Source organism: Drosophila sulfurigaster, chromosome 3 (assembly GCF_023558435.1).
Source record: "Drosophila sulfurigaster albostrigata strain 15112-1811.04 chromosome 3, ASM2355843v2, whole genome shotgun sequence".
NCBI lineage: Eukaryota > Metazoa > Arthropoda > Insecta > Diptera > Drosophilidae > Drosophila > Drosophila sulfurigaster.
In genome coordinates, this window is record NC_084883.1 from 11,740,066 (window position 1) to 11,762,812 (window position 22,747).

Consider the following 22,747-nt stretch of genomic DNA (forward strand, 5'->3'; position numbering starts at 1 on the left):
TTAAAATTAAAAAATTTTAATTTATATAGAAACATAACTACTCACATATGTACAAAAGTCTTTCTAATATTATTTTTGAAGTCTAACCTTAAAATTGTACAGTTCAAATACTAACACAGAAAGCCACTTGTTTGTATTGACGCTGAATAGCTGGTATATCATAGCCGAGCTTACTCGTTTGCAGTTCTGTTTTTTGTTACTCAAGAACCTGTGTTAAGGAATGTAAAATTAATGTTTTGGTACAAGCTTCAAACAGAGTTTTTTTTACTCACTCACTCTTCATAAATATGCCTGCGAAATACTTTCTGAAATTTCATATTTATAAATATGTTATTGTCAAATCGATAGTTCACAATTATTGTTTTATAACTTTGGGCATGTATGCATGCATTCTTGTTCATACGAACTGTAGTTTAAGCTCTAACGTTAGAATAGGTTACAGCCCTAATCAAAGTAACGAAACCGAAAAGAAAGTTATGAAATTAAAAGAAAAAATAAAGCAAAATACATATAAAGAATTGAATTCCCGACCTAAAAATTTGTATTTATAATTTAACATTTGATATTTTTGAGAATCTTTGTATAATCCTCGCAATTAAAGTTGTAGAAGTAGAAATTGAAACAGTTTAATTGCAGAGTAATGAGGCAACTAAAGTGAATGTCCACAGTATAATATGTTTGGTTCCTCTCATTATATCAGATATCAATCTAATGCATACAAATGTTCTGTTATAGCCAGATAATTGACAAATATATAATCTAAATTTTATTAGAGCAACTTCGATAATATTAACTGAATTTTCACGAATTTGGAACACAAACTTTCCATCATAGATTTCGGTTCCAGCATTCTCTCACTCATAGTGCAGACATTACCCAGGGCATACATTTGATTAAAACGCTTGCTCCAACTAAATAAACACGTTCCAAATGGCACTTCGGGCTGAATTTTGTGAGTTGTGAGTAAGCATAGGTTGAAAATATTGAAGCCAACACAAACTGCCAATGCTCGCACTTTATATATATGTGTATACTATATGTATAATTGTGTGTGTTTGGGTGTTCAATTTTGGCGTAAATTCAATTCCCATTTTCACTTAAAAGTTTCTAACTCGTCTTTTGCCATCCCGTTGCCTGCACATAAAAGCTGGCCAAGTTAAGATAGCGTCCATCTGAAATGGTCAAGGAATTTGAGCGTTGTGAGGACGATGGACGATAGACGATGGACGATGCGATGAAGTATATAAACATGCCCTTGAGGCAAATTAAGTGATTTGCTCACTTTACACATTTTTCGTGCTGATTACTTTCCCTCACCTACCTATCCCATACCCTTGCCAGCTTGCAGTTGGCATATTCCGCAAGCATCCCTTGAGAATGAGCCAAATACGGGAAGAGAGAGAGAGAGAGAGGTTAAAATTAAATTGCCGAGAGAGAACAAAAAAAAGAACTTTCATGAAGTCTTGATTGGACCGAAAGGTTAACTAAGTCGCTCTCGGCAAACGTGAAGTTAACAAGAAAAACGTCGAACTCCAAATCAAGTCGCCGCGGTTCGCTGTTGCTGCTTTTGCTTAGCCTCCTCCTCGGCAACCTCCTGCTTAATGAGCTGAACCATGTAGGCTATCATCTCAGGGGCAACTTTGGTCATCGGCTCGTTGTGCTTCAGCACAACCACTTCGAAGAAACTCGGACCCAATGATGTGGACAAATGCAAGGTGCGCACCATCTGCTTGACGGCTTCAACCTCATTGGGGGCGTTAATCATCGCACTGCGATTCTTCTCAATGTACGTTCTGACTGCTTGGCCCAATCGCCCCGTTGAGTTGGCCTGCCACTCGTAATAGATTCCCGAAGGCTCGGTCTGAAACAAATGCGGCTTGCCATCCACATCGAAGCCACCTATGATGCAGGAGACACCGTATGGACGCAGCCCATTCGTATGGGAATTCTGTTGTTTTAATTTGGCAATGTATCTGTGGCGAGTAATGCCATTAGCATAATGAACACCAAACTGAATCAATTCCCACTACCGTGTAATGTATTCCACAGACGCTGGTCTCTCCCGGTTTAGGCAATGCATTTGAGCCTCAATCTGGGCACGATTAATGAGCACTCGAGCATCGGCCGTAAGACCAGCAAAAGTAATTATCATATGATCGTCGAGTTTTTTAATTTTATGTGTCGCCCTCTCAACTTGCAGTGGATCGACAGCCTTTTTCTCCACTCCCAGCACTATGCAATTCTTTGTGCACAATCCGACCTAAGCGAACCCAGTTAATAACCATCAAATGATTATCACCCGAATAAATACCACTGTTGAACCCCTGCGAACTGCCTCCTGAGCGTATTCAACCTGCAACAGGTGTCCGTCGGGAGAGAAAATTGTCACGGCACCATCATAGCGACTTGACATGGCAATAACTATACATTGGATTTAGATTTATACGAGTGAATTTTGATTTGCAATTGAATTTAATTTCAACAATGACTCTAAATTCGAATACGACTAATTCATAATGTTTGACATTACACCGAAAAAAATTTACTACGAATTTTCTTCTAAAAAGTGTGTAAACAACATGAAAATGTAGAAGTAAAAGAACATATCTTGATTTCAAAAACTTTTCATATAAGGCCTAGTTCTTATTAATAGGGGTACAAATCACCAGAAAGACCAAAATATATTTATATTTTATAGTTCTTTTTCTGACTATGCGGAATTACGCCATTCCCTCTACTATTATATTTTATTATTGAACATTTTACTTACGAAATTCTTATTGCATCTTAGCCCAGGACCTCCTCTTCTCGCAGACTACAACGGAGAATCGTTACCTTTAGGTCGACTAACTGAGCTACGAATAAATGCACTGAAAGATAGCTAAAACAATGTAAAAATTTCGGTGGATTCAAAATTTATTGTGAGAATTTCCTATTTTCAGATTAATTTTCTTAAATTTAGCAATTTGATCTAAGATGATAAGAGATCTTGTGCTATTTCAAGAAGACAATTTTTTAGTTGAATGTTTCTGATTTTAGAAACTGTTCTTTTTTTTCAGTGTACGCGAAATGTAAATGAGTTTTCATCACCTGTGGAAATTGTAACCAAATCATGTCATCATGGCACATTTAGTGCTGAAATGTTTCCTAAAATACAAATAACAATAGAACCAATCTGAAGCGTTGGGACGATAATCGAAACAGCTTCATTTGGCTAATGTGCTTTCGAGTCCTGAATCCTGAGCCCTCAGCATCATCGTGTTTAGTATGCTACAAACGCACTGTCCGCCATAAATTTATATTTAACATTTTATGACAACCGTGTGTCTGAGGTCGTGTGACCAAGGTTCGAATGCTTGGCGGCATACTTAGTAGGATTAAACACGTGCCAACGTCCTGGCTGCAGCGTCATGAAATGCTTGTATCCCCGATTCCTGAACACGTCTGTTCTCTCTGTCCAACATTCAACTGCCAAATAAATAAATTGCAAAACGCATCAAAGCGCTACGCATATGAACAATAAATATAATTTTACACAATTTAATTATTTCAAACTTTTTCCCAACATATTAAATAAATTGCAATTCCCTCCGGCTAAACATTTTCGCAATACAAATGTTAAATGCGGTTAGATTTCACCTTTTCACCTTTTCCGCATTTCCATGCGTTCTGCGTACTTTTCCCTTGAAGGCAATAGCTGAATAAATTAAATATTCTCGCATTCGAAGCGAAGCGACGTCAAATCGACAATTAAATGAAATAACTGTCAACATATCGATTCGATTGGTTATTTAATTCATTTAATGAGATGATTTCATTGTGGCTATAATTAAATAAGCTGCAGCATTTCATATATCAACATGGAATTAATCAATTAGTAATAAAAATTATTTATAGAATCTAAACTCATGTTTACATTTGTTAAGCCCAGAGCAAAAAATCATTGCAATAAATTGTAAAATTGTTGCTATAATATATTTGATTGGTATATTTACTATTTACTCCGGTTGGGAGCTTAGGATAATTAGGGTCTGTTCATTTCTCATTTTGAATTTTCATAGTTATTCACGCCGTGGAGGTATTTGATTTAGTTTTTAGAGAAAATGGGGATTAACTTGCATTAGCTTGTCCTTATCATGAAATAAGAAATAATAATTTGGTTATCATGGAAATGATTTTTATTTTTATTATATCTAAACTTGTTTCTACCGACTTACAGATTAAACATCTCAACACACTCGTGGTAAATGAAACAAAAATATTACAAATAATAAATTAGATTAAAAATTATTATTATTATTGTTTCAAAAATTAGGAATGAAGTTTATATTATTAGTTACTCTTCAAAAGTTCGCCTGTAACTAAAGATTTAAAAATGACTCTTGTTAATAAATCGAAAGCAATTAAAACTTATCATTTAAAACGTCTATGAAAAAGGACTTTAGCAATTTATGGTCGTAAAGGGTATGAACTTAAAATGCAAAATAAACTTAATCTGCGAAATGAATAAGTAACTTTTACAGCAAATTTGGAGTACATTGCTCTTATCGTCTGTTTTAAGTTACTCTCTTTTACTTAATTATATAAATTTATGTACTTTATGGGGTCGGAGGTCGCTGCTTCATGCTGTGAAATAATTTTCACTTCACACAAAACCAATAAACTCAATTTTCCCCTTCTTAATGAAAACACAGAAATAACAATTTAAAAATTCAAGTGTCAAGCTTAGAATTCATTAGGTTATTATTTTCTATTAGATTATTGATATTTTGACGTCTTATGTCTATTAATCAGAGGTGTTTAAGTTGAATTTGTATTGTTGTCTTAGATAATACGTGGTATTTGCTTGAGGCCTGTATAAATTAAAGGAAATAACAACAACGGAAAAAAGCATGGGCAAGTGTAGACAAGCTATCGACATAAAACAAGGCAGCAACATGAACGAAAAGCAATGAAAAGAGAGAAAGTCTTGGGGAAGTTTGCTCGATTTGTTTACTCGAAGCTTAATTTGTAGCGGCAAATGGTGTTGATTATTGTTTTTCTTGTTCCGCCTTCTTTATTTAGCCTCACATCTTATCTCTCCTCTAACTACAGCTTTATCGCCAGCTTCAGCTTCAGATACAGCTGTATCTCCATTTCTCATGCCACTTCGTTGGGTGAAAGCTGCCGTCAACGCAACTAAAGACCAATAAAAGTTAAGGGTGCTACAGTGGATAAACACGATTTCAAGTATTCTTTTCGAGCGCTTTAGACACACTCCACAACTCCAAGTTGAACGTTTTGTCTGGAAATTAATGATCAGCATTGCGAAGCTGTAAATGGTAAGTGACAGTTAAGTATATGCCATTTATTGTATGTCTTTTCCCCGCAGCGAAAATCTTCGTGTTTTGCTTGACGTGTGGAGAAATTCGTTTATTAATTAAAAGCCTTTTGTAATTTGTTATTATCAACATCTGCCAAATACTGCGAGAAAATTATCAGCTGGCGTGACATTAGATTACGCCAAAAGTTTGTGCATTTAACAACTTGTGTGTTGATATTGAAATGTTTTGAAATATTCATTGCTTAAACTACATCTCCATATTTTGAATAGTATTTACATTTGAGTTGAACAACAAGAACATTATTTGGCGCTGGTTGGAACTTTTTCCGCAGCTGGCAGCGCGACAATCATCCAACAACAGATACGCTTCAGAAATCTTTGAATGCAGATGCGATGTTTGGCTGTGAGTTTGGGGTGAGCCGGGGTCAAAGTGGCGGCTTTTTCATAGGTTGTTTGGCGAGGTGGTTAAGGGAGGCAAAAAGTAAGCGTCACTTAAGTAAACGCAGCAGGAGAGATAGCAAAAAGCGGACATTGGATGGCGCCTGAAACTGATTCACCTGCTGTTGCAAATAGCGCCCAGACATTCGCCTGAGCCCTTTTAATAAACCGAGCGAGCAACGCACGGCATTGTTGACTTTTCTCTGTATTCAGGTACTTTTGCAGTAAGGCACTCTTGCAGCCACTAAAGTGCCATTTAGTGTCAACGAACTGACTAACGCCCTTCCTTCCCTGCCCCTTCTCCATTCTACTTTCCAGTTATTAAGTCGTTTGTGTTTATGAAAGAACCCTACACTCTGGCTCTGACTCTCTGGCTTTAGCATTAGCTTTGGTTATCCAAGTTGATAGACGCAGACGTGATGCGTTCCCGGTTGCCCATAGCAGCTGTGCAGACACGCAGCTTATTACGAGCACACGTCTCAGGATCAGAAGCAGCACCAGCTGGATGCCAATTCATCGACTGTCCAGTCATGTATACGTCCCAATTGCCTTATTGAGCTAAGCACCGCGGGCTTTTGCCGACAAAGTTAGCCAAAAACTATCGAAAGTTTTTTCCTGCAACGTGTCGGCCTTCTTAAATTGGTTTTCACTAATACTAATACCCAATCTAATTAGGCGCCAACCTCTGCTTGCCTTTTTGTACGAGGGTCTCTTCTAAGCGATAATTCAATTTAACCATAAGAGTGAGAGTATCGAGGGCAGAAAATCTTGAAACGTGCTTTAATAATAGCTAATGACATATACAAATTTAAAGGTTAAAGACTAAATGTGCATTAAACTGAGCTTTTAAAGAGAATTTACAACCACGCTCCTGAGCAACATCCACGAGAAGAGTAAAGTGCATCCAATTGCTGTAAAGTGCAACGCATTTTAAACTGCAATCAGTAAGACAGACGAATCGCTCAATTCCCTCTTCTCTCTCTCTCTCTCTCTCTCTCTCTCTCTCTCTCTCTCTCTCTCTTTCCTCCTGTTCCACTTCCTCTCGTTATCTGGATGGTAAGCTAAAAGCCAAATGGCGACAAATGCCTCACAAATTAATGGCAATGGGTGCGCGGTGCTTCAACGCACTTGATAAATAAAAATGTTACTTTAAAATTGGAAATTGCAAGCTGAAAGAAGGGAATGGCAAATAGAGAGTGAATTGAGCAATGAACAGGGAGAGTGTCAAGACAATCGAAGGGAAAAAATAAATTTTACTAATGGTCAAGATGCATCAAGTAAATTGTGAGTTCAGCTGTCACTGCAGCTGCAACTTGACAACTGCTTTAATAAGAAAGGAAAGTTGAATTCAATAACTGAAATGTAAATTACAATTATATTTCATCAAACAAAATCAATGCGAAGCTTCCTTCATTGGAAATAGAAGAAACTAAATAGAAATTTAATTAACAATCAGCTAAGTAATTCTCTGTACATTTATTATTTAATACTTAAAAGCAATCGAGTGAAGGGAACAGTTTTATGCTGCTATTGGAATAAAGCTGCGTTCGAATGGCCATAAATTGCTTTGCGCTCGTTGAGACAAAATAAAAGCGAACAGACTAAACGTAACTCCTAATTTATGATGACTCTATATTTACTAGGAGAACAGGTGAAAGCAAAAACAACAGCAGCCATCGACGACATCTAAATTTCCTCAATGAATTTCTGCTCCTGAGCGCAGAAAGTAATTGAAAAAAAAAAACTAATTGCGTTCTACTAAATCATTGCCTTAATAAAATGTCAGTAAAGCTTATTTAAAGATTAATTGCTAGAACTTTTAAAGCTATTGGCTACAACTCAATGCCAACAGAAACATGGCATGGCATGGAATGGGATTTGGATTTGGATTTGGAATTCGGTAGCTATCAATACGACGACAACACATTACATTTATGTAGTTTCCTTTTTATAGTATATTCAAACATAGCAATTGCAACTGTCGGACACACGGCGACACCCGACCCGCATGCATATAAACATTTCACGGCTGGCGACATATCTGCGATGTTTTTATGGCAGACGTGCGGTCCATAGTTCTTGGCTGAGTTTGTGCTTCTGTGCTTCCTGTGTGGATTCAAGCTGTGCGCACAAATAAACAAACAATGGAATGAAAACAGCTAACAAAAACTGAAGGAAAATGTATCTGTGGCCTGGCTGCTATCGCTTTATAATCCACTTTATATTTTCACACTACCACCAAAATTGAATATAAAAGTAAATCTTGTCTTCTCTCGAGATTATCGTTCTGCCGTAACATGTAAAACGGCATTTACAATGATTAACGAGAAGAATGTTTACACATAATATTAACCTCAAGTAGCGAATAACATAACATTTGAATTTAGCTTTTGAACTCGATAAATTATCGACGAGTTGATCACTCTATTTAACAGAGCGCTAACAGTTCCCCTAGAGCACAATATCGTTTTCTGTTAATAACATTTCACTTCTAGTCTTATTTGATTCATATTTTAAAGCGAAGTGGAGGTGTGCGCAGCAAAATCCATATCAAAAAATATCATAAGAGGTTAACGGTAAATTTTAAAAGCATATCTTCTACAATTAATTACTTATGAATTTTAATTATGCTTTACTGTGCATTTTATAGTAGATTTTAATCAATTTCGCAATCAATCTTATATGTGCATAGTATATTAAAGTATATATACGACAAAGTTCTTCTATGCGTGCATATATAGACGCAGTAAAATTGTTTATTGGTGTTCACAAACATATGTATATATAGCTTCAATACATAGTGTTTTAAATGTATGTCATACACTTTAAGCTTTATGAGCAAAAGAAAATTTGTTGCTCAAATCAGTGCGAAAAACCATTTTTTTTTTTGCAATTACTTGACATACGAATGTGCAAGTGCATAGGTATTTATTACATATACTATATGTAACGTATTGATGCATATACGATTGCGTGTGGTTTTCAAAGCCATTCGCATGGGGTCGAACTGTGAAAATTAGTTCCATTTTCGTACTGTAAGATATTTTTATACACAATATTTCCAGAATTGTTATTGTAGTGCTCTTGAGCTTACCCATACCGAAATTGTTATGTGCATGTGTATTTATTGGCGTACAAACAAACTTTTTACGCTTGTTTTTTAAATAGCTGGAATATCATAAAAAACAAGTAAGAAAGTTACAGTCGAGTGTGCTCGACTGTGAGATACCCGCTACCCATTTTTAATAAAGGCAAAATATTGCGGTATCATTTTCAAAATATACCGAAAATACTAAAAAAATACTAAAAATATACCAAATGGTATGTTTGGTATATCGATATAGTACACCATTCAAAATATACTATAAACGGCACAATGTGCCAGATTGTCGGACAAAGCAACTCAGACCCCTAGTAAGTAGGCGTTTTTGCCCATACAAAAGTATTTCTTTAATAACTTCCACAATTTTTATCTGATCGCAACCAAATTTTCAGGAATCATAACTACTACAGTACTTATTGTATATACCAAAATTCGTAGCTCTAGCTTTAAAATTATGCTTGTTATTCGATTTTTTTGATTTGCGGGGGCGGAAGTGGGCGTGGCAAAAATTTGAAACAAACTTGATCTGCGTGCAAACATAACAAATGCTGTCGAAAAAAAATTATAGCTCTATCTCTTATAGTCTCTGAGATCTAGGTGTTCATACGGACGGACGGACAGACACACAGACGGACAGACGGACAGACGGACAGACGGACATGGCTATATCGTCTCGGCTGTTGACGCTGATCAAGAATATATATACTTTATAGGGTCGGAGATGCCTCCTTCTACCTGTTACATACATTTCCTGCCGGCACAAAGTTATAATACCCTTCTACCCTATGGGTAGCGGGTATAAATATATACAAATAAATTTCTATATTTATATACATAGTATATCTATCTATCTACGTATGTTATATATCTCTATACATATATTTATTTGTATGTATTTATATGCTCAAATATCTAATAAAATGCTACCTATGACTGAACAAATTTACACTTGTGATTTGGATTGAATTTGGGATTATTTCTACATATGCAAACACTTGTTATTACGAATATATACTACATATATGTATATACTAGTATATGTATGTTATGTTTCTGCAATCTAGAGCAATGCCGAAAAATACAATTCCGCCAGACGTCCCACATCGACAAAAAAAAAAAAATTAAATTAATTTTCTACGTTTGTAGTTCTGCACATGTTTCACATTTCGTTCAATGCATATTTTTTAAATCTTAAATTTTAAAGGGCTGCAATCTTTGTGAAATTATGATTGAGTAGATTGTACCTGGTTTGCTTAAAACTAAATAAAACAATAATTAACACTTAAAAATAAAAAGAAAAAAAATTCATTCTTAATTTAATATACATAAATAGAGAGCTAAATCTTAAGAAAATAAATTGTATCTGCAAGAAAAATTCTTGCACAACTTAGATTAAAATATTGCCTCAGCTTTTTCTAAAACTTACTTTTAAGTTAATGTTTGCAAAAATAAGTTTTGGCAAATGTCATAGAAAAATCAACGTTATCACGAATGATTCTATAATATCGTCAAGCAGGTCAAGCTAGCTAGTTAACATACCTAGAAACAAACTAAAATTTATGCACTTTGATCACAGTAACGACAATAGCACGAAAAGAACAAATTAATATTCAATGCTGACCAGTTAACTAACTAAAAACCGGATTTTTTTAAATTTCAGAGTCAAGAATAATGGCAAGTAGTCCGAACCCGGTCAAAAAAGTGCCGATACACTTGCAAAGTGCTCAGAACAGAGTTTACATTAAAAACGGCGAGATTGTCAATCATGACAAAGCATTCAAAGCCGATGTCTACATTGAAGATGGCATCATAAAGTAAATAAACAATAAATCCATAGGATTATCAATTGCCTAGTTAAATAAGTTATCTCTTACAGATTCATAGGTCCTGCCGCAGATATAACCGTCCCCGGCGGAGTGCGAACGATCGATGCCAGTGGAAAATTAATTATCCCTGGCGGAATTGATCCTCATACTCATATGCAACTTCCCTTCGGCAATGCGGTGGCTGTAGATGAGTAAGTACTCTTTAAATGTACTACTATATTTGGTTAACAAGTATAAGTATGTTTTCCTTTTCAATAGCTTCTATCATGGAACTAAGGCTGCAGTGGCTGGAGGCACAACTATGATAAGTAAGAGCGCATAAACTTCACTATAGAAACTGTAATAACAATTTGGTTTATAATAGTTGATTTCGTGTTGCCAAATAAAAACGAGTCCATGCTTGAAGCCTATGACAAGTGGCGCTCTTGGGCCGATCCAAAGGTTTGTTGTGACTATGGCTTCCATGTCGGTATAACTTGGTGGTCCAAATCGGTGTCCAAAGAGTTAGGCATACTTTGCAATGAGCTTGGCGTCAATTCCTTTAAAACATTCATGGCCTATAAGGGTCTCTATCAGCTCAACGATTCAGATCTCTTGGATGTATTCGAGCGCATTAGAGAACTTAATGCTGTAGCTATGGTAAGTAAATGATGCATTTAGCAAAATATACTATGATTATAAGTACTTCATATATCCATCAGGTACATGCTGAGAACGGAGATATTATCGCCAAGAACGCCGCGCGTTTACTCGCCGAGGGTGTCACGGGTCCAGAAGGACACGAGTTATCGCGTCAAGAGGAAGTTGAGGCTGAAGCCGTGCATCGTGCCTGCATTTTGGCCCATCAAGTAAGTGTGTTGCAACTTGCAACTCAGAGATACTAGAGTTCAATTCATATCCCTCTTAGGTCGATTGTCCACTCTATGTGGTCCACGTTATGAGTAAATCGGCTGGCATCGAGTTAGCGCGGGCTCGTCAGCGTTATAACAAGAAATACATATTCGGTGAAACCCTTGCGGCAGCACTTGGCACAGATGGCACTCATTATCGTTGCCAACACTTTGGACATGCGGCTGCCCATGTACTCAGTCCCCCCTTGAGGCCCGACAAAACAACTCCCGAGTTTATGATGAAATTATTGGCCAGGTGAGGATGTCCAAAGGAATCCTAAGCATTTCATTCGAACTAACTTTGGCTCACGTTAACCCAACTACAGTTAACATTTTTTTATAACATTTACTTATGATCATGATTCACTATTTACTGCAACGACGATGTCTGAAGTACCAAAATGTTCAGAAAATCCTTTGCCGCTCTCACATAAGAGTTCATCGTAGTATGTATGCTTTCCATTCCCATTCATATTAACCCATTTCAATTCGCAACGATTTTGTCATTTGATTTGACTAAAATATTGAATTAATTTCTCATTTCGGAAATTCACAGCGATGATCTGCAAACCACAGGCAGCGATAACTGCACCTTCAACAAGAGCCAAAAGGAACTTGGTATTGGCGATTTTACGAAAATACCAAATGGAGTCAACGGTGTTGAAGATCGCATGTCGCTGGTATGGGAAAGAGGTGTGCACAGTGGACTCCTCGATCCCTGCCGATTCGTCGCCATAACTAGTACAAACGCAGCTAAAATATTTAATATATATCCACAAAAAGGAAGAATTGGTAGGTTTCTTATTATTATATTACATTAAATCAGTAAGCAAACTTCATATGTATTTATTTTCTTTATATGTATTTGCTCGAGAATATATTACATTATATGTATATTTGTACTGGGTAACACCTTCTTCGCACCTTTAATTATAAATGTTAATTAGAAATATCTGAATATTTTTAGCTGTTGGCTCCGATGCTGATATCGTTATTTGGGATCCTCAGGCCACACGCACCATTTCCAAGGATACCCACCACCACGCATGCGATTTTAATATCTTTGAGGTAACACATTTTAATACTAAACAAATCAGATTCCTAATTGTTTTATTATTTTCAAGGGTATGACAGTCCATGGTGTGCCAGAGTATGTGTTGGTACGAGGACGCATCTGCGTTGAGAATGGTTCAGTCCGTGTCGCAGAAGGATTCGGGCGTTTTATTCCCTCGCCCCTAAGACCTGCATTTGTTTACGATAGTCTTGAGGGCAAGGTGGAAGAGGAGCAGTTGGAGCAGAAAAATATCAATGGGAACAGTCGGGTTGCCGATTTGGATGCTCATGTATCTTCTCAGCTACCACCTGCCGTTATGTTCTCCGGAAAAACGACTCCCACCACCCCTGAGGGAAGCCGTGGCCGTGTTGATGGTAAACGGGATTTGCAGGAATCTTCATTCTCGATTAGCCGTGAGTTTGTTGTGAATTTTTGGGAATACTGTAAGTAAATGAATGTCACTTTATTGCAGAGGAACTGGACACCGCAGGAGTTCGTTCTTCCATCAAAGTACACAATCCACCAGGGGGTAAATCTTCTGGCTTTTGGTAGTTACCAAATACATATGTTTGTTTACTCTTATGGCAAAAATAAATCTTTAAAAAATATTGAGACTCTATTTCATTTGTATGAATACAACATAAACACATCCAAGCAATCGAACAATGTTTAAATCTCAAAATAAAGAAGTAACGACGAAATTCCAAAATGGACGTAGCAGCTTTTCCTCCCAAGCAATCCCGCCAAGAACCACATCAACAGCAACTTGTAAAGCCAAGTGTGCCAAAATAACAGCTAGAGTAAGATTGCAACCGTCTCCAAATCAGTCCAATGCAAAGAAGGTGGAGCCAAAGTCAACGCAACACTCACCAAAACCCGATCAACAAAATACACAAAAGTTGCTGAACAAATCCCCGCCTTCAACTGGACGTAACGTCCAATTGAATTCCAAGCTAGGTTGCTCAGCATCAAATGGCCGTAAGGGAACTGCTACAGTTAACAAACATTCTCGTCCCTTTGTGTCCACTACTCGCGTCTTTCGACCTTCCTCCTCCAAAATCTTCGATTACGATCTATCCCGGGAAGAGAAACGCCACTTTGTTGACTGCCGCAATCCCATGAAGTCTGTACCAAATGATGAGTTGCAGTTGCTACGGAATGGACATCGTGTCACATACTTAGAGACACGCTATGACCGCTCCCCAGATAAAAGATACAACTATCCCGAAGCAACCAGCTGGCGCTATGGTTGGTTCCATCGTACAGGTGTATAAGCATTAACTTGAATTTGTAACTCAATAATGCTTTTTAACATTGATAAAAGAAATTACAGTTTCCAAGGATTTTCAAGCATTTTCTTTTATTTTTTAATTTTACTTGAATTAGTGGAAGAATTTTCTAATTATTTCCAGTTGAAATTGGAAACTTGTGTAGCCGACGAAGTAATAATGATCTATATAAAATATGTCATAGGTTAAACACAAATCAGGTTTAGTAATCTGACGAAAACTTTGGTTTCCATTACAATTGCTCTTTACGGAGACCAGGAATAAAATATTTATATATGTTAGTGATCACACTCTGATTGCCAATGCCCAAGTACAAATTGCATAATCCTAATCGTTTACATTGCTAGCGACTTTGATAACCACATCCGAGATTCTTAGTATGCATGTTGCATTATGTGCTGCGATGCTGTTATGTGCCTGGCATTTAAAGTAATCCATCCATCTAAGTGGGAACTCAGTCGACTGCAAGTCGCTAAAGTTTGAAGCAACTTATTGCCGGTTCTGAAGCATTTTGATTGACTGGTGAATCAACTGGTCTGGTCATCAACTTTTAAGTTGTTGCCGAAACATTTCCTATTGCAATGGTTGTTTTTCTTTTTACTTTTCTGTCTTTTTGTTCAAGACAAACTCAGTTGTAAGTAATTCACTGAACGTCTGCATATGGAGCGTGTTTTGCACTATCCACTTTATTAACTTTATTTCATGAGGCATCACTTTGAATTTACTTTAGTCTGCAGGCTGTAATCTGCTGTCTGGAGTCTGATTGTCTGCAATCCAGTACATCTTAAGGAATTCATTGTTGCATTCCAAGCACTTTTGCCTGGACAAAGTTTGTCGCCCGTTTTGCGCACTCTGACTCTCTGTCCGAGACTTATAAGTTTCCTTCTAGCCCACAACCTCCCTTCCATTCTACTATCTCTAACCAACTCCTCAAGCGCTGTCTCGCTTCCCTTTATCATGTTGGCTTTTGCTTGATTGCGAACAACAATTCCCACTTCGCTCACGGATCCCAATGGTGCTGAAGTTTATTATTATTTGGTTTGTTTCACATTTTTCATACTTTTATTTACCTTTAAACACATTCTGAGTTTTATTTGTATTGGATATCGATGAGGGCAAACATTTACTGTCTTGTATTTGTGCACTTGCTTAAGTCAACTAGTTTTCGCCAGACCAAAATCAAGAGAGCTTCGCAGATTTAATATGTATGGAATTCAGAGGGTATCAAGTGAGAATCGATGCTTTGTTTGAAGCCTTTTTTTTTGAATGCATTTTTAAATTTTCAATTCGAAATGATTGGTGTTACCAACAAATATTTCTGCACTATGCAAAACTCTCTCACTCGACTACCTAAACAAATAAACTTGCTAGCCAGTGGCTACATAGTTTTTTTGTTTTTGCACAATTTGTGGTTATATTCATTTGCCTTATTTCACTACAGAGAAATTATTTGGTTTTCTTAGTTTGTTGGCAATTGCTCTTAACAAATATCGCTTCACCCCCTACCTTGTAGTCATAGCATAACTAATTCTGAAAATGCACATCCAAGAGTATTTGGCAATCACTAACAAAATGAAAAGAACGGTAAAGACTACAGAAATCAAATTTAAAATGTTCTACTCGTTTGGGAAATAACATACAATTTTCATGTGTCTATACTAAATTTATTTTTTTTATTATTGTTGCAAAACACTTTTATAAATGGTTATCTAAATGAGTTAAGCACATATTTTTATTTTTAAAAATTATCACGTGTTTTTCAAATTGTTATTTTTACGTTCAGTTATGAATATGCTTCATGCATTTCTCACAACTTTAATCTTCAATCATTTGCAGTTGTATAGGATAAATACGTGTTGTGTATACTAAATGAATTGAAATAAAATGTAAATAAACATTTCGCTCTATGATCACAATTGCTAATTGCAAATTATTGTTGTCTGCCAAGACAATATACAGACTTTTATCGTACGACATCAAATAAAGATATAAACTAGGGCGGTAGAAAACAAGTAGTATGTAAATTTAAGGTAGTTTTAGTAAAGACACACCTGTATGGTAAGTGCTTGTATTTATGAATAGTTATAGATTATCTAGTTCATTTCTGATTTGTGCTCGATTTTACACATTCGTACTACAGCCTCGCAAAATGTTTCACCCGTTTAGGATTAATTTAAATACAGATTTGAAATTTAATGTCAACTGTCTATTCGTGCTTACAGTTTATATGGTCAAAATTAGTAAAACGCCCATATAAACACAACTGACATAGGGTAGACATCATCATCTTATTTCGCCTTAGGTACTTGTTCTGGATTAGTGTTTGTCAACGACTCAGGCTTCGATTTGTACTTAGCCGGTCAGATGAGCTTCTTCGAGGTGACTGTCGTGGATGAACCATTAGCCGCCGCCTTTGCAGAGCTCGCTTTTTGCGTTTGCGACGCAGTTGGTGTTGGTATCGTTGGCGGCAATTCCATTTCCTTTTGGGGAAGAAGCTTTTCGATCTGGCGTTCGGCCGCCTCACGTAGCGCAGCTTTGGTGGGGGTGTCTTCACCTTTAGCGGGAGATTTGTTATTCGCGCTATCGCTGCTACCACCACCGGCTCCCTTGGGTGGTGAACGTGGAGAGTTATTTCCTTTATTGTCATCTTTTGGCGATTTTGACGCCAACTCATCCAATGGCTTGGCATTGTCCTTTAGTGTTTTCGCAGTATCCTTTAAATCATGCTATAAAAAAAAATTAAGCGAAATATATTGAGCTAGCTGAAATAAATAAATTGGCTGGTCAGTAGTTACTTCTTTTTGATTAGCGATTTCCTGATCCATTGCACCCAATTCGGTGGCAATATCGCGAATCTCCTTAGCAGAATCATGTATGCCATCTACCAGCTTTGCCATGTCCTTATCACTCTTCTCCACCTCCATTTTTAGTTTCTCTGCCTCCTTCATACTCTTTGCAATCGCCTTCTCAATCTTTTGCTCAGCCTCAAGAATCTGTTCCTTGTCAAGCAACGTCACGAGCTCCTCAATGGCTTTCTCGCTTAGTTTAATATTATCTCGTCCAATAGACTCCAGCACCTGCACATTGCATATTATACGGATTAGAGTGGTTTATTAAATAGCATTTAACTGACTTACCTTGCGTATGTCATTGACGGTTACAACGCCATCCTTGTCTGCATCAAATTTGTCCAGCACGCTCTCAATGTATTTAAGACGAGCTTCGTCGCTGGTCTCCTTCAGCTTCTTGATGCTATGCATGAGATCATCGATGCGGACTAGCTCTTCAGTGCGACGTTTAGTTGCCTGCTTTATAAGAAGATCTGTGAATTCTTCCAACTGTTTCTTATCTATTTTAGTAGCTGTGCTGTCGATGCTTTGGACAACTTTCGTAATTTCATTCACAGAAATGGCACCATCCTTATCGGCATCCAGTTTAACCATCAAGTCTTCAACGACCTTGAATCGCTCCTCATCGGAGGCTTCCTTCATGCGTCGAATGGTTGAAACAAGTTCATCTATGTGCACCATTTGTGAAGGGCTGCTGGAACTTGGAACAGGCGACAGTTCGGGGCTATCGACTTGCTTAATCTGTTGCTGACGATGCTCCAGATCGTTCAACACATTATCCAGTTGCGAGATCATTTTGTTGACCCTATTATAGAGAAGCTTAGCTGCTCGGCTCTCGCGCACCGGCTCCTTAACCACCTGGCGCACTTCACGCAGCTCCTCGACATCCTCCTGATAGTCACGTAGCTCCTCTTTAAGTTCCTTGATTGTTTCCTTCTCCACAACCAATTGTTTGTCTGTTGAGAGCGTTTTCAGCGCATCCGAGAGTAATTGCACATCCGTTGGCGATATGGTTTTCTCTTTGTCTTCAGCCGCACTTTCCAATTTCGTGTCAGCAATTTTCGGCACCTTGACAATCTCCTCGGAGAACACAAACGGAGCTGCCAGCTCCTCCTTAATAGCTGTGCGCTTTGCAATATTCTCTTCGCGCTCCTCTTCACGTTCCTCACGAATCTTTCGCTCCTCCTCCTTAATAATCTCGATCTTAGTCTTGTTATCCACTTTGCCCTCACGCTCTCCAATAGCATGACGCGTGTGCGCGGCCACTGCCTCAGGCAACACGCGCATTGTCTCCTTCAGTTTGTCCGTCGTAATGCTATCGTCAGATATAAGCATAGCTCTAGACAGCAGCAACAATGTCGGTGGCACCTGTATTGAACAAATTAGTATCAATAAAACATATCCACCTACAAATCACAGTGCATACCTGTTCATTCAGGGACAAATCGATCCATTCCTTCAGCTGAAACCGAAGACGTTCGGCTGTTAGGCCATAGGCACGCATTCCACGCGCCTTGCACGCCTGCTGCAACTCAAACAAATCCAGGGAGTCGACGCCCTCGCGGGCTATCACGCGATCATCGGTGGCCAGAGAGCGCAGTTTCAAGCGCAGTTGGAAACGCAGTAACATTGTGGTGCCAATAGTGTTCAGCTCAAGAACGCGACACAATGCCGCCAACTGCTCTCGGCTGAGCGAATCCAAGGTGATTTCATCATCAAATCGTTTGGCAAACTTGATGATGTCATCGTTGCTAACATGTTCCGAATTGCTGCGTAAATTATTGAAAAATTGCTCAAATTGTTTCGCTTCTTCACTGCTATGCTCGACGTGTTGCACAGGCATCTGACCTAAAGTTTGTTGCAAGAACTTGGCCACCTCTAGACGAACGGTAAGCGACTGTCTAAGACGCTCCTGACGATCCTTGGCTGTTTGGAACGTTGAGGGCAACATGCCCGGAAAGAATTTAATAAAGACGGGCAACAACAGTTCCATAAACGGCACCACAATGAACACCGAAAAGGGTATCAATCGAAACAGATCCGATGTGGTTCGCTGCAATTGTTTATTCTCACGCCGAGTGAGAGTCTTTCCATTGAGCACGCGCCAAAGCAACTTCGAGCTGATGGCCGTGTCAATGAAAAGCAGACGAAATCCGTGATAATAGTGCACCAGTTCATCCCAGATGCGTTGCTGCAGTGGCTTTTTCGGCTTGGCCACAGCTTTAGATGTAGCTTCCGTTAATTCATTTCCCGATTTAGCTGTTGCCGTCGTCGACGTTGATGTTGCTGCCGCTGCTGATGTTGAGCTGGAGTCTAGAGAGCTGCTGTTGGCGGTAGTTGCTGTCGCAGTCGCGGCTGATTCGGTGGCTGCTTTCGCGGTTTTGCCATTGGCCACTTCCTTCATAATCTCCTCAACCTTCTCCTTTTGCTGATTCTTCAGCTTTTTCACTGTCGCGTCAATCTTCGAACAGGAATCGAAGAGTGCGGGACTTGCATGAAAATGCCGGAGACTATGAGCCGAAAAATAATATTGACGATGAATATGATGCGGGTAGGTGATCAGCGAATTTCCACCCAACGGCCTCAACTGGTTCAGCACCGCTGCCGATTCCGGATGCAGTGAAGCATCGCTTTTGTGCGGAGCGTGTTTCGTTGAACTATATGCATAGCTGCTCGTTCTGAGATCTGTCAAAAGAATGAAATCACATATCGTGGTTAAAGCTGATTAGAATAAATTCGATTCAAAATTAATAATCGCAAAACCATAACATTTTCCATTGATAAGCAGGGTGAGTGCTATGAAAGATAAGATGAGAGCTCAAGAGAAAATTAACACCTGCGGGAGTATGTGAACTAAACTTATATAAACTCTTAAAAAAAATCAAAAACAAAACACAAAATAATTGCATGTAATTGGCAAATGCATACAGCGGTTAAATGCACTTTCATTTGTATTTGCTTTGCTTACGTTCGCATTCATTCCCTTGGCAGACACTCAGAAAATATAGTGTGTATGGTTTCCCACACATAGAAAGAGAAATCAAGGTGAGGTACAGCGAACTGCGTAGATGGATACAACGAGGAGGAAACAAAGGAAGAAGCTAGCACCGCACCCCAAACAATGCATGCAGCCTGCGTTAACAAAAGCGAAAAGTATTCAACCTTCGGCCAATGGCCATTGGCCATTATTACGTGATTATGCGATTGCCGGTGAACCGTGTGGACTGTACTTTGTTTCAGGCAAACATACAGGGTATCTGCGTGTGCGAGAGCATCAGCGACAGAGGGGAAATGGCGTCAAAGAGTCTAGATGTCTTGGCACTTTTTCTACTTCGATGAGTGTATGTTTATATTCGGCAGTGAGCAAATGATTTTGCAAATTGGTAAAGCAAACAAATGTATTTGTTACCCGAATATTGATCATAGACTACTATTAACACAATTAAAGCCTATAAAGATGTCTTAATCAGTTGGGATTGTTAATTTTAAGCCTCTTAGATGGGCCGTCCTAACACCTAAAGAGTTATATAAGAATATATCAAATATAAAATTGGGCTAACGTATGTAATATGAAATCTGACATTTTGAAAATATAACTTTCAAACAAAATGAACTGAGTCGGGAAATTTCTTATTTGTGGAAGACGAATGGCAAGCAAGACGCAACAAAGGGAATTTAATTTCCCATTGAGACCAGCAAACATTGAATCAGCTGTAGACGAACAGGCAGTCAAAACAAAATATGAGAAAGAGACACGCGCACAATACAGCGGTCACTCACACAAATAAACACGCATGCACACACACACGCGCAACAACTACGATGTGGCTGTAAAATCAATGGAAAGTTTTAGATTGCTCGCAGACACTTACAGCGCTTGTAGAATTTCTGAAACATATAATGCGTTTTCAGGTTCATTGAAGATCCTTTTTGGTGCAGCAACAGATTCATGATTTTGTATGTTTTCACTGGGAGGCTGTCGAGGGAGGGGGCAGTTGCCAATCCAATTCCAAAGTTCTGTAATTGTTTTTAATTTTGAATTTCCGAGTCACTGTCTACTCTCTGTGTATATCTTTGAATTTGTTGTCGTCGTCGTTTCGTTGCGCATGAGAAATTTGATGGTTTCGTTTATCTCCTTAAGCCTAAAAGTGTACACAATAGATGGAGAATTAGAATATACAGGCATGCTCCGGTTTTCACTTTCGGTTTTCGTTTTCGTTTTGAAATCGAAAACGACAAAATTGGTGCTCCCGTTTTCACTTTCACAAGATTTTTTCGAATTGCAATTCGAGAAAATTTGACTTGCCGAAATGAAAAGTAAATGCCTTTTTCTATATTAAATTGGATCTTATTTGCAAAAGGAAAAAAAGTAGTTGACTCATTGGTTTATTGTCGTTCTTTTAAGACCGCCAGCAGATCAATTAGGCTTGTAATTATTTTTAAAACGACTAATTTCTGACCCCACCTCAAATTTGGATATCAAATTTTGCCGTCGGCAACAACAATTTTCGTTTTGGTGAGCGACCGATAAGTCCGACACCATGAGTTATCGCCTAAGCTGCCATACTTTTGATAGAATGAAAAAGCAAGTTAAAAATACTTGTATAATCAAACGGATGGCGATAAATTTGTTGAAGTTGGGTAAAATATGTTTTTTAAAAATTAATTTATTTAATTTAATTACTTATGTGTTAAAATTTTATAAAAAAAATTGTTGGAATAACCGGAATGAAATACATTAAAAAGGTGGCATCCCCATTTTTTGTGGGTAACAGCTGATTGCCGTTCAACTGATTTTTTTAAAGAAAGTATCAAATCTTTCTTTGCAAAAAAGAGAAAAGCCAAATATATTTTATTGAGGGGAAGCATAAATAAACAATGCAGGATAAAAATATCTTTATGTGAGTTCAATCCACGCACGAAATTGGACATACAAAAGACATTTTTTTGCGTTGTTTACTTTTAACCAAAACACAAGTCAGCTGTTTTAGCAGTAAAAAATGAAACGTTCCGATAGCAAAACGATGACCAAAAACGTGTGAAAACCGGAGCACCTAAAAACGAAAATCTCGGTTTTGGTCCCAAATCGAAAACGAAAACGAAAAGTGAAAACCGGAGCATGCCTGATAATGAATTTTTAAAGTAACAATGTCCAAAAAAACAATATCACTCTTTTTTCCTTTTAAAAATTAGCTTCAAATAATAACTTTTAACTGTCAACATGATCACGTTCGCTGTTTTCTTCTCAAACAACTTATTATTTCTACCTTACGTTTCGCTACGTTAGATGCAATATGTGTATGGACGAGTTATACATATGTACATACATGCGTACGTACAAAACACTCTTTACGATATCAGGCGATGTTTCATTGTGTTCGTTGTTGTTTGCTGCCTTTCGCACATTCTAAATATTACACAACTACAGCAACAATTTCAAGTTATTATTCTAAGCGAATTTCACTGAGTCAACACCTGTTCCGTCATAATTGATAATGCGCAATTTACCATTAAAGTAATTTACGATGCTGATGTACTCTCCGTCTCTTGTCGTGTTTATTTAAATATATATTTATAAATAAATGTAACGCAAAATCAACAAATTCTTTACAATTTTTGTTATTCGCACGCCTTTACGCCTTTATTCGCAATTAACCAATGTGGCAGCAAGCCAAATCAACAAAATATACTTAAAATCTTTGAGATACAGCACTCCTGGTATTTTTTCGAATTTGACATATTTCAATATATCGGCAGCATTTTTCGGTATATTTTTTTACTTATGCGATGTTTACAATCACACCTTCATAAATACGATGCTCAACAAGTGCGCCAAATTATGAAAATTATACGAGTGCTTCCCAGTTATATTTAGATGTTGCTTATGTTCCGCGGACATGTGTTAGGGGATGCACAGACTCCTACGTGTTGTCTTTTTCCTAATATACGAGTCGGCAAAGTTATATGTGCCATTC

At 37.8% G+C, this 22,747-nt stretch overlaps 4 protein-coding genes across 6 annotated transcripts; 2 read left to right on the forward strand and 2 right to left on the reverse strand.

Annotated features, from left to right (window-relative positions):
* Positions 1-1,079: 1,079 nt before the first annotated feature.
* Positions 1,080-2,514, reverse strand: LOC133843417 (proteasome subunit alpha type-7-1B). Of its 2 annotated transcripts, XR_009894505.1 has the most exons (4): positions 2,312-2,514; positions 2,031-2,260; positions 1,322-1,973; positions 1,080-1,172 (listed from the first exon to the last, which is right to left on the reverse strand). XR_009894505.1 is itself a non-coding variant. In XM_062276944.1 (3 exons), exons 1-3 carry the CDS (start codon positions 2,411-2,413, stop codon positions 1,538-1,540), a joined length of 768 nt encoding a protein of 255 aa, XP_062132928.1. In that variant the 5' UTR covers positions 2,414-2,514; the 3' UTR covers positions 1,080-1,537. The 2 variants fall into 2 exon arrangements, 1 of the variants encoding a protein (XP_062132928.1); XM_062276944.1 differs by having other exon boundaries at positions 1,080-1,973.
* A 5,743-nt stretch (positions 2,515-8,257) lies between these two features.
* LOC133840336 (dihydropyrimidinase-like) lies at positions 8,258-13,242 on the forward strand. 2 transcript variants are annotated; one of them, XM_062272111.1, is made up of 11 exons: positions 8,258-8,337; positions 10,525-10,678; positions 10,741-10,881; positions 10,949-10,998; positions 11,055-11,329; positions 11,392-11,538; positions 11,598-11,836; positions 12,137-12,372; positions 12,548-12,648; positions 12,705-13,047; positions 13,107-13,242. In XM_062272111.1, the coding sequence occupies exons 2-11, from the start codon at positions 10,536-10,538 to the stop codon at positions 13,184-13,186; spliced, it is 1,755 nt and encodes a 584-aa protein (XP_062128095.1). In that variant the 5' UTR covers positions 8,258-8,337; positions 10,525-10,535; the 3' UTR covers positions 13,187-13,242. The 2 variants fall into 2 exon arrangements, with proteins under 2 accessions (XP_062128095.1, XP_062128096.1); XM_062272112.1 differs by having other exon boundaries at positions 8,278-8,330.
* Positions 13,243-13,257: 15 nt separating this feature from the next.
* On the forward strand, positions 13,258-13,984 carry LOC133840337 (uncharacterized). The gene has a single exon (XM_062272113.1). The coding sequence runs from the start codon at positions 13,300-13,302 to the stop codon at positions 13,906-13,908; it is 609 nt and encodes a 202-aa protein (XP_062128097.1). The 5' UTR covers positions 13,258-13,299; the 3' UTR covers positions 13,909-13,984.
* A 1,582-nt stretch (positions 13,985-15,566) lies between these two features.
* On the reverse strand, positions 15,567-22,435 carry LOC133840335 (mitochondrial proton/calcium exchanger protein). The gene is made up of 6 exons (XM_062272110.1): positions 22,281-22,435; positions 20,645-20,914; positions 18,199-19,457; positions 17,061-18,140; positions 16,719-17,000; positions 15,567-16,649 (listed from the first exon to the last, which is right to left on the reverse strand). The coding sequence occupies exons 2-6, from the start codon at positions 20,721-20,723 to the stop codon at positions 16,284-16,286; spliced, it is 3,066 nt and encodes a 1,021-aa protein (XP_062128094.1). The 5' UTR covers positions 20,724-20,914; positions 22,281-22,435; the 3' UTR covers positions 15,567-16,283.
* Between the last annotated feature and the right edge of the window lie 312 nt (positions 22,436-22,747).

Excerpts from the sequence above, each read along its gene's own strand:
- LOC133843417 (XM_062276944.1), bottom strand. The coding sequence starts at position 2,413 with ATGTCAAGTCGCTATGATGGTGCCGTGACAATTTTCTCTCCCGACGGA. Across the intron at positions 2,261-2,311 it reads TTCGCAGGGGTTCAACAGTG|GTCGGATTGTGCACAAAGAA; the intron begins GTATTTATTCGG and ends GGGTTCGCTTAG. Across the intron at positions 1,974-2,030 it reads TCTGTGGAATACATTACACG|ATACATTGCCAAATTAAAAC; the intron begins GTAGTGGGAATT and ends TACTCGCCACAG.
- LOC133840336 (XM_062272111.1), top strand. The coding sequence starts at position 10,536 with ATGGCAAGTAGTCCGAACCCGGTCAAAAAAGTGCCGATACACTTGCAA. Across the intron at positions 10,999-11,054 it reads TGGAGGCACAACTATGATAA|TTGATTTCGTGTTGCCAAAT; the intron begins GTAAGAGCGCAT and ends GGTTTATAATAG. Across the intron at positions 12,373-12,547 it reads TCCACAAAAAGGAAGAATTG|CTGTTGGCTCCGATGCTGAT; the intron begins GTAGGTTTCTTA and ends GAATATTTTTAG.
- LOC133840335 (XM_062272110.1), bottom strand. The coding sequence starts at position 20,723 with ATGAATCTGTTGCTGCACCAAAAAGGATCTTCAATGAACCTGAAAACG. Across the intron at positions 17,001-17,060 it reads CCGTCAATGACATACGCAAG|GTGCTGGAGTCTATTGGACG; the intron begins GTAAGTCAGTTA and ends TGCAATGTGCAG. Across the intron at positions 16,650-16,718 it reads AAATCGCTAATCAAAAAGAA|CATGATTTAAAGGATACTGC; the intron begins GTAACTACTGAC and ends TTTTTTTTATAG.
- LOC133840337 (XM_062272113.1), top strand. The coding sequence starts at position 13,300 with ATGTTTAAATCTCAAAATAAAGAAGTAACGACGAAATTCCAAAATGGA.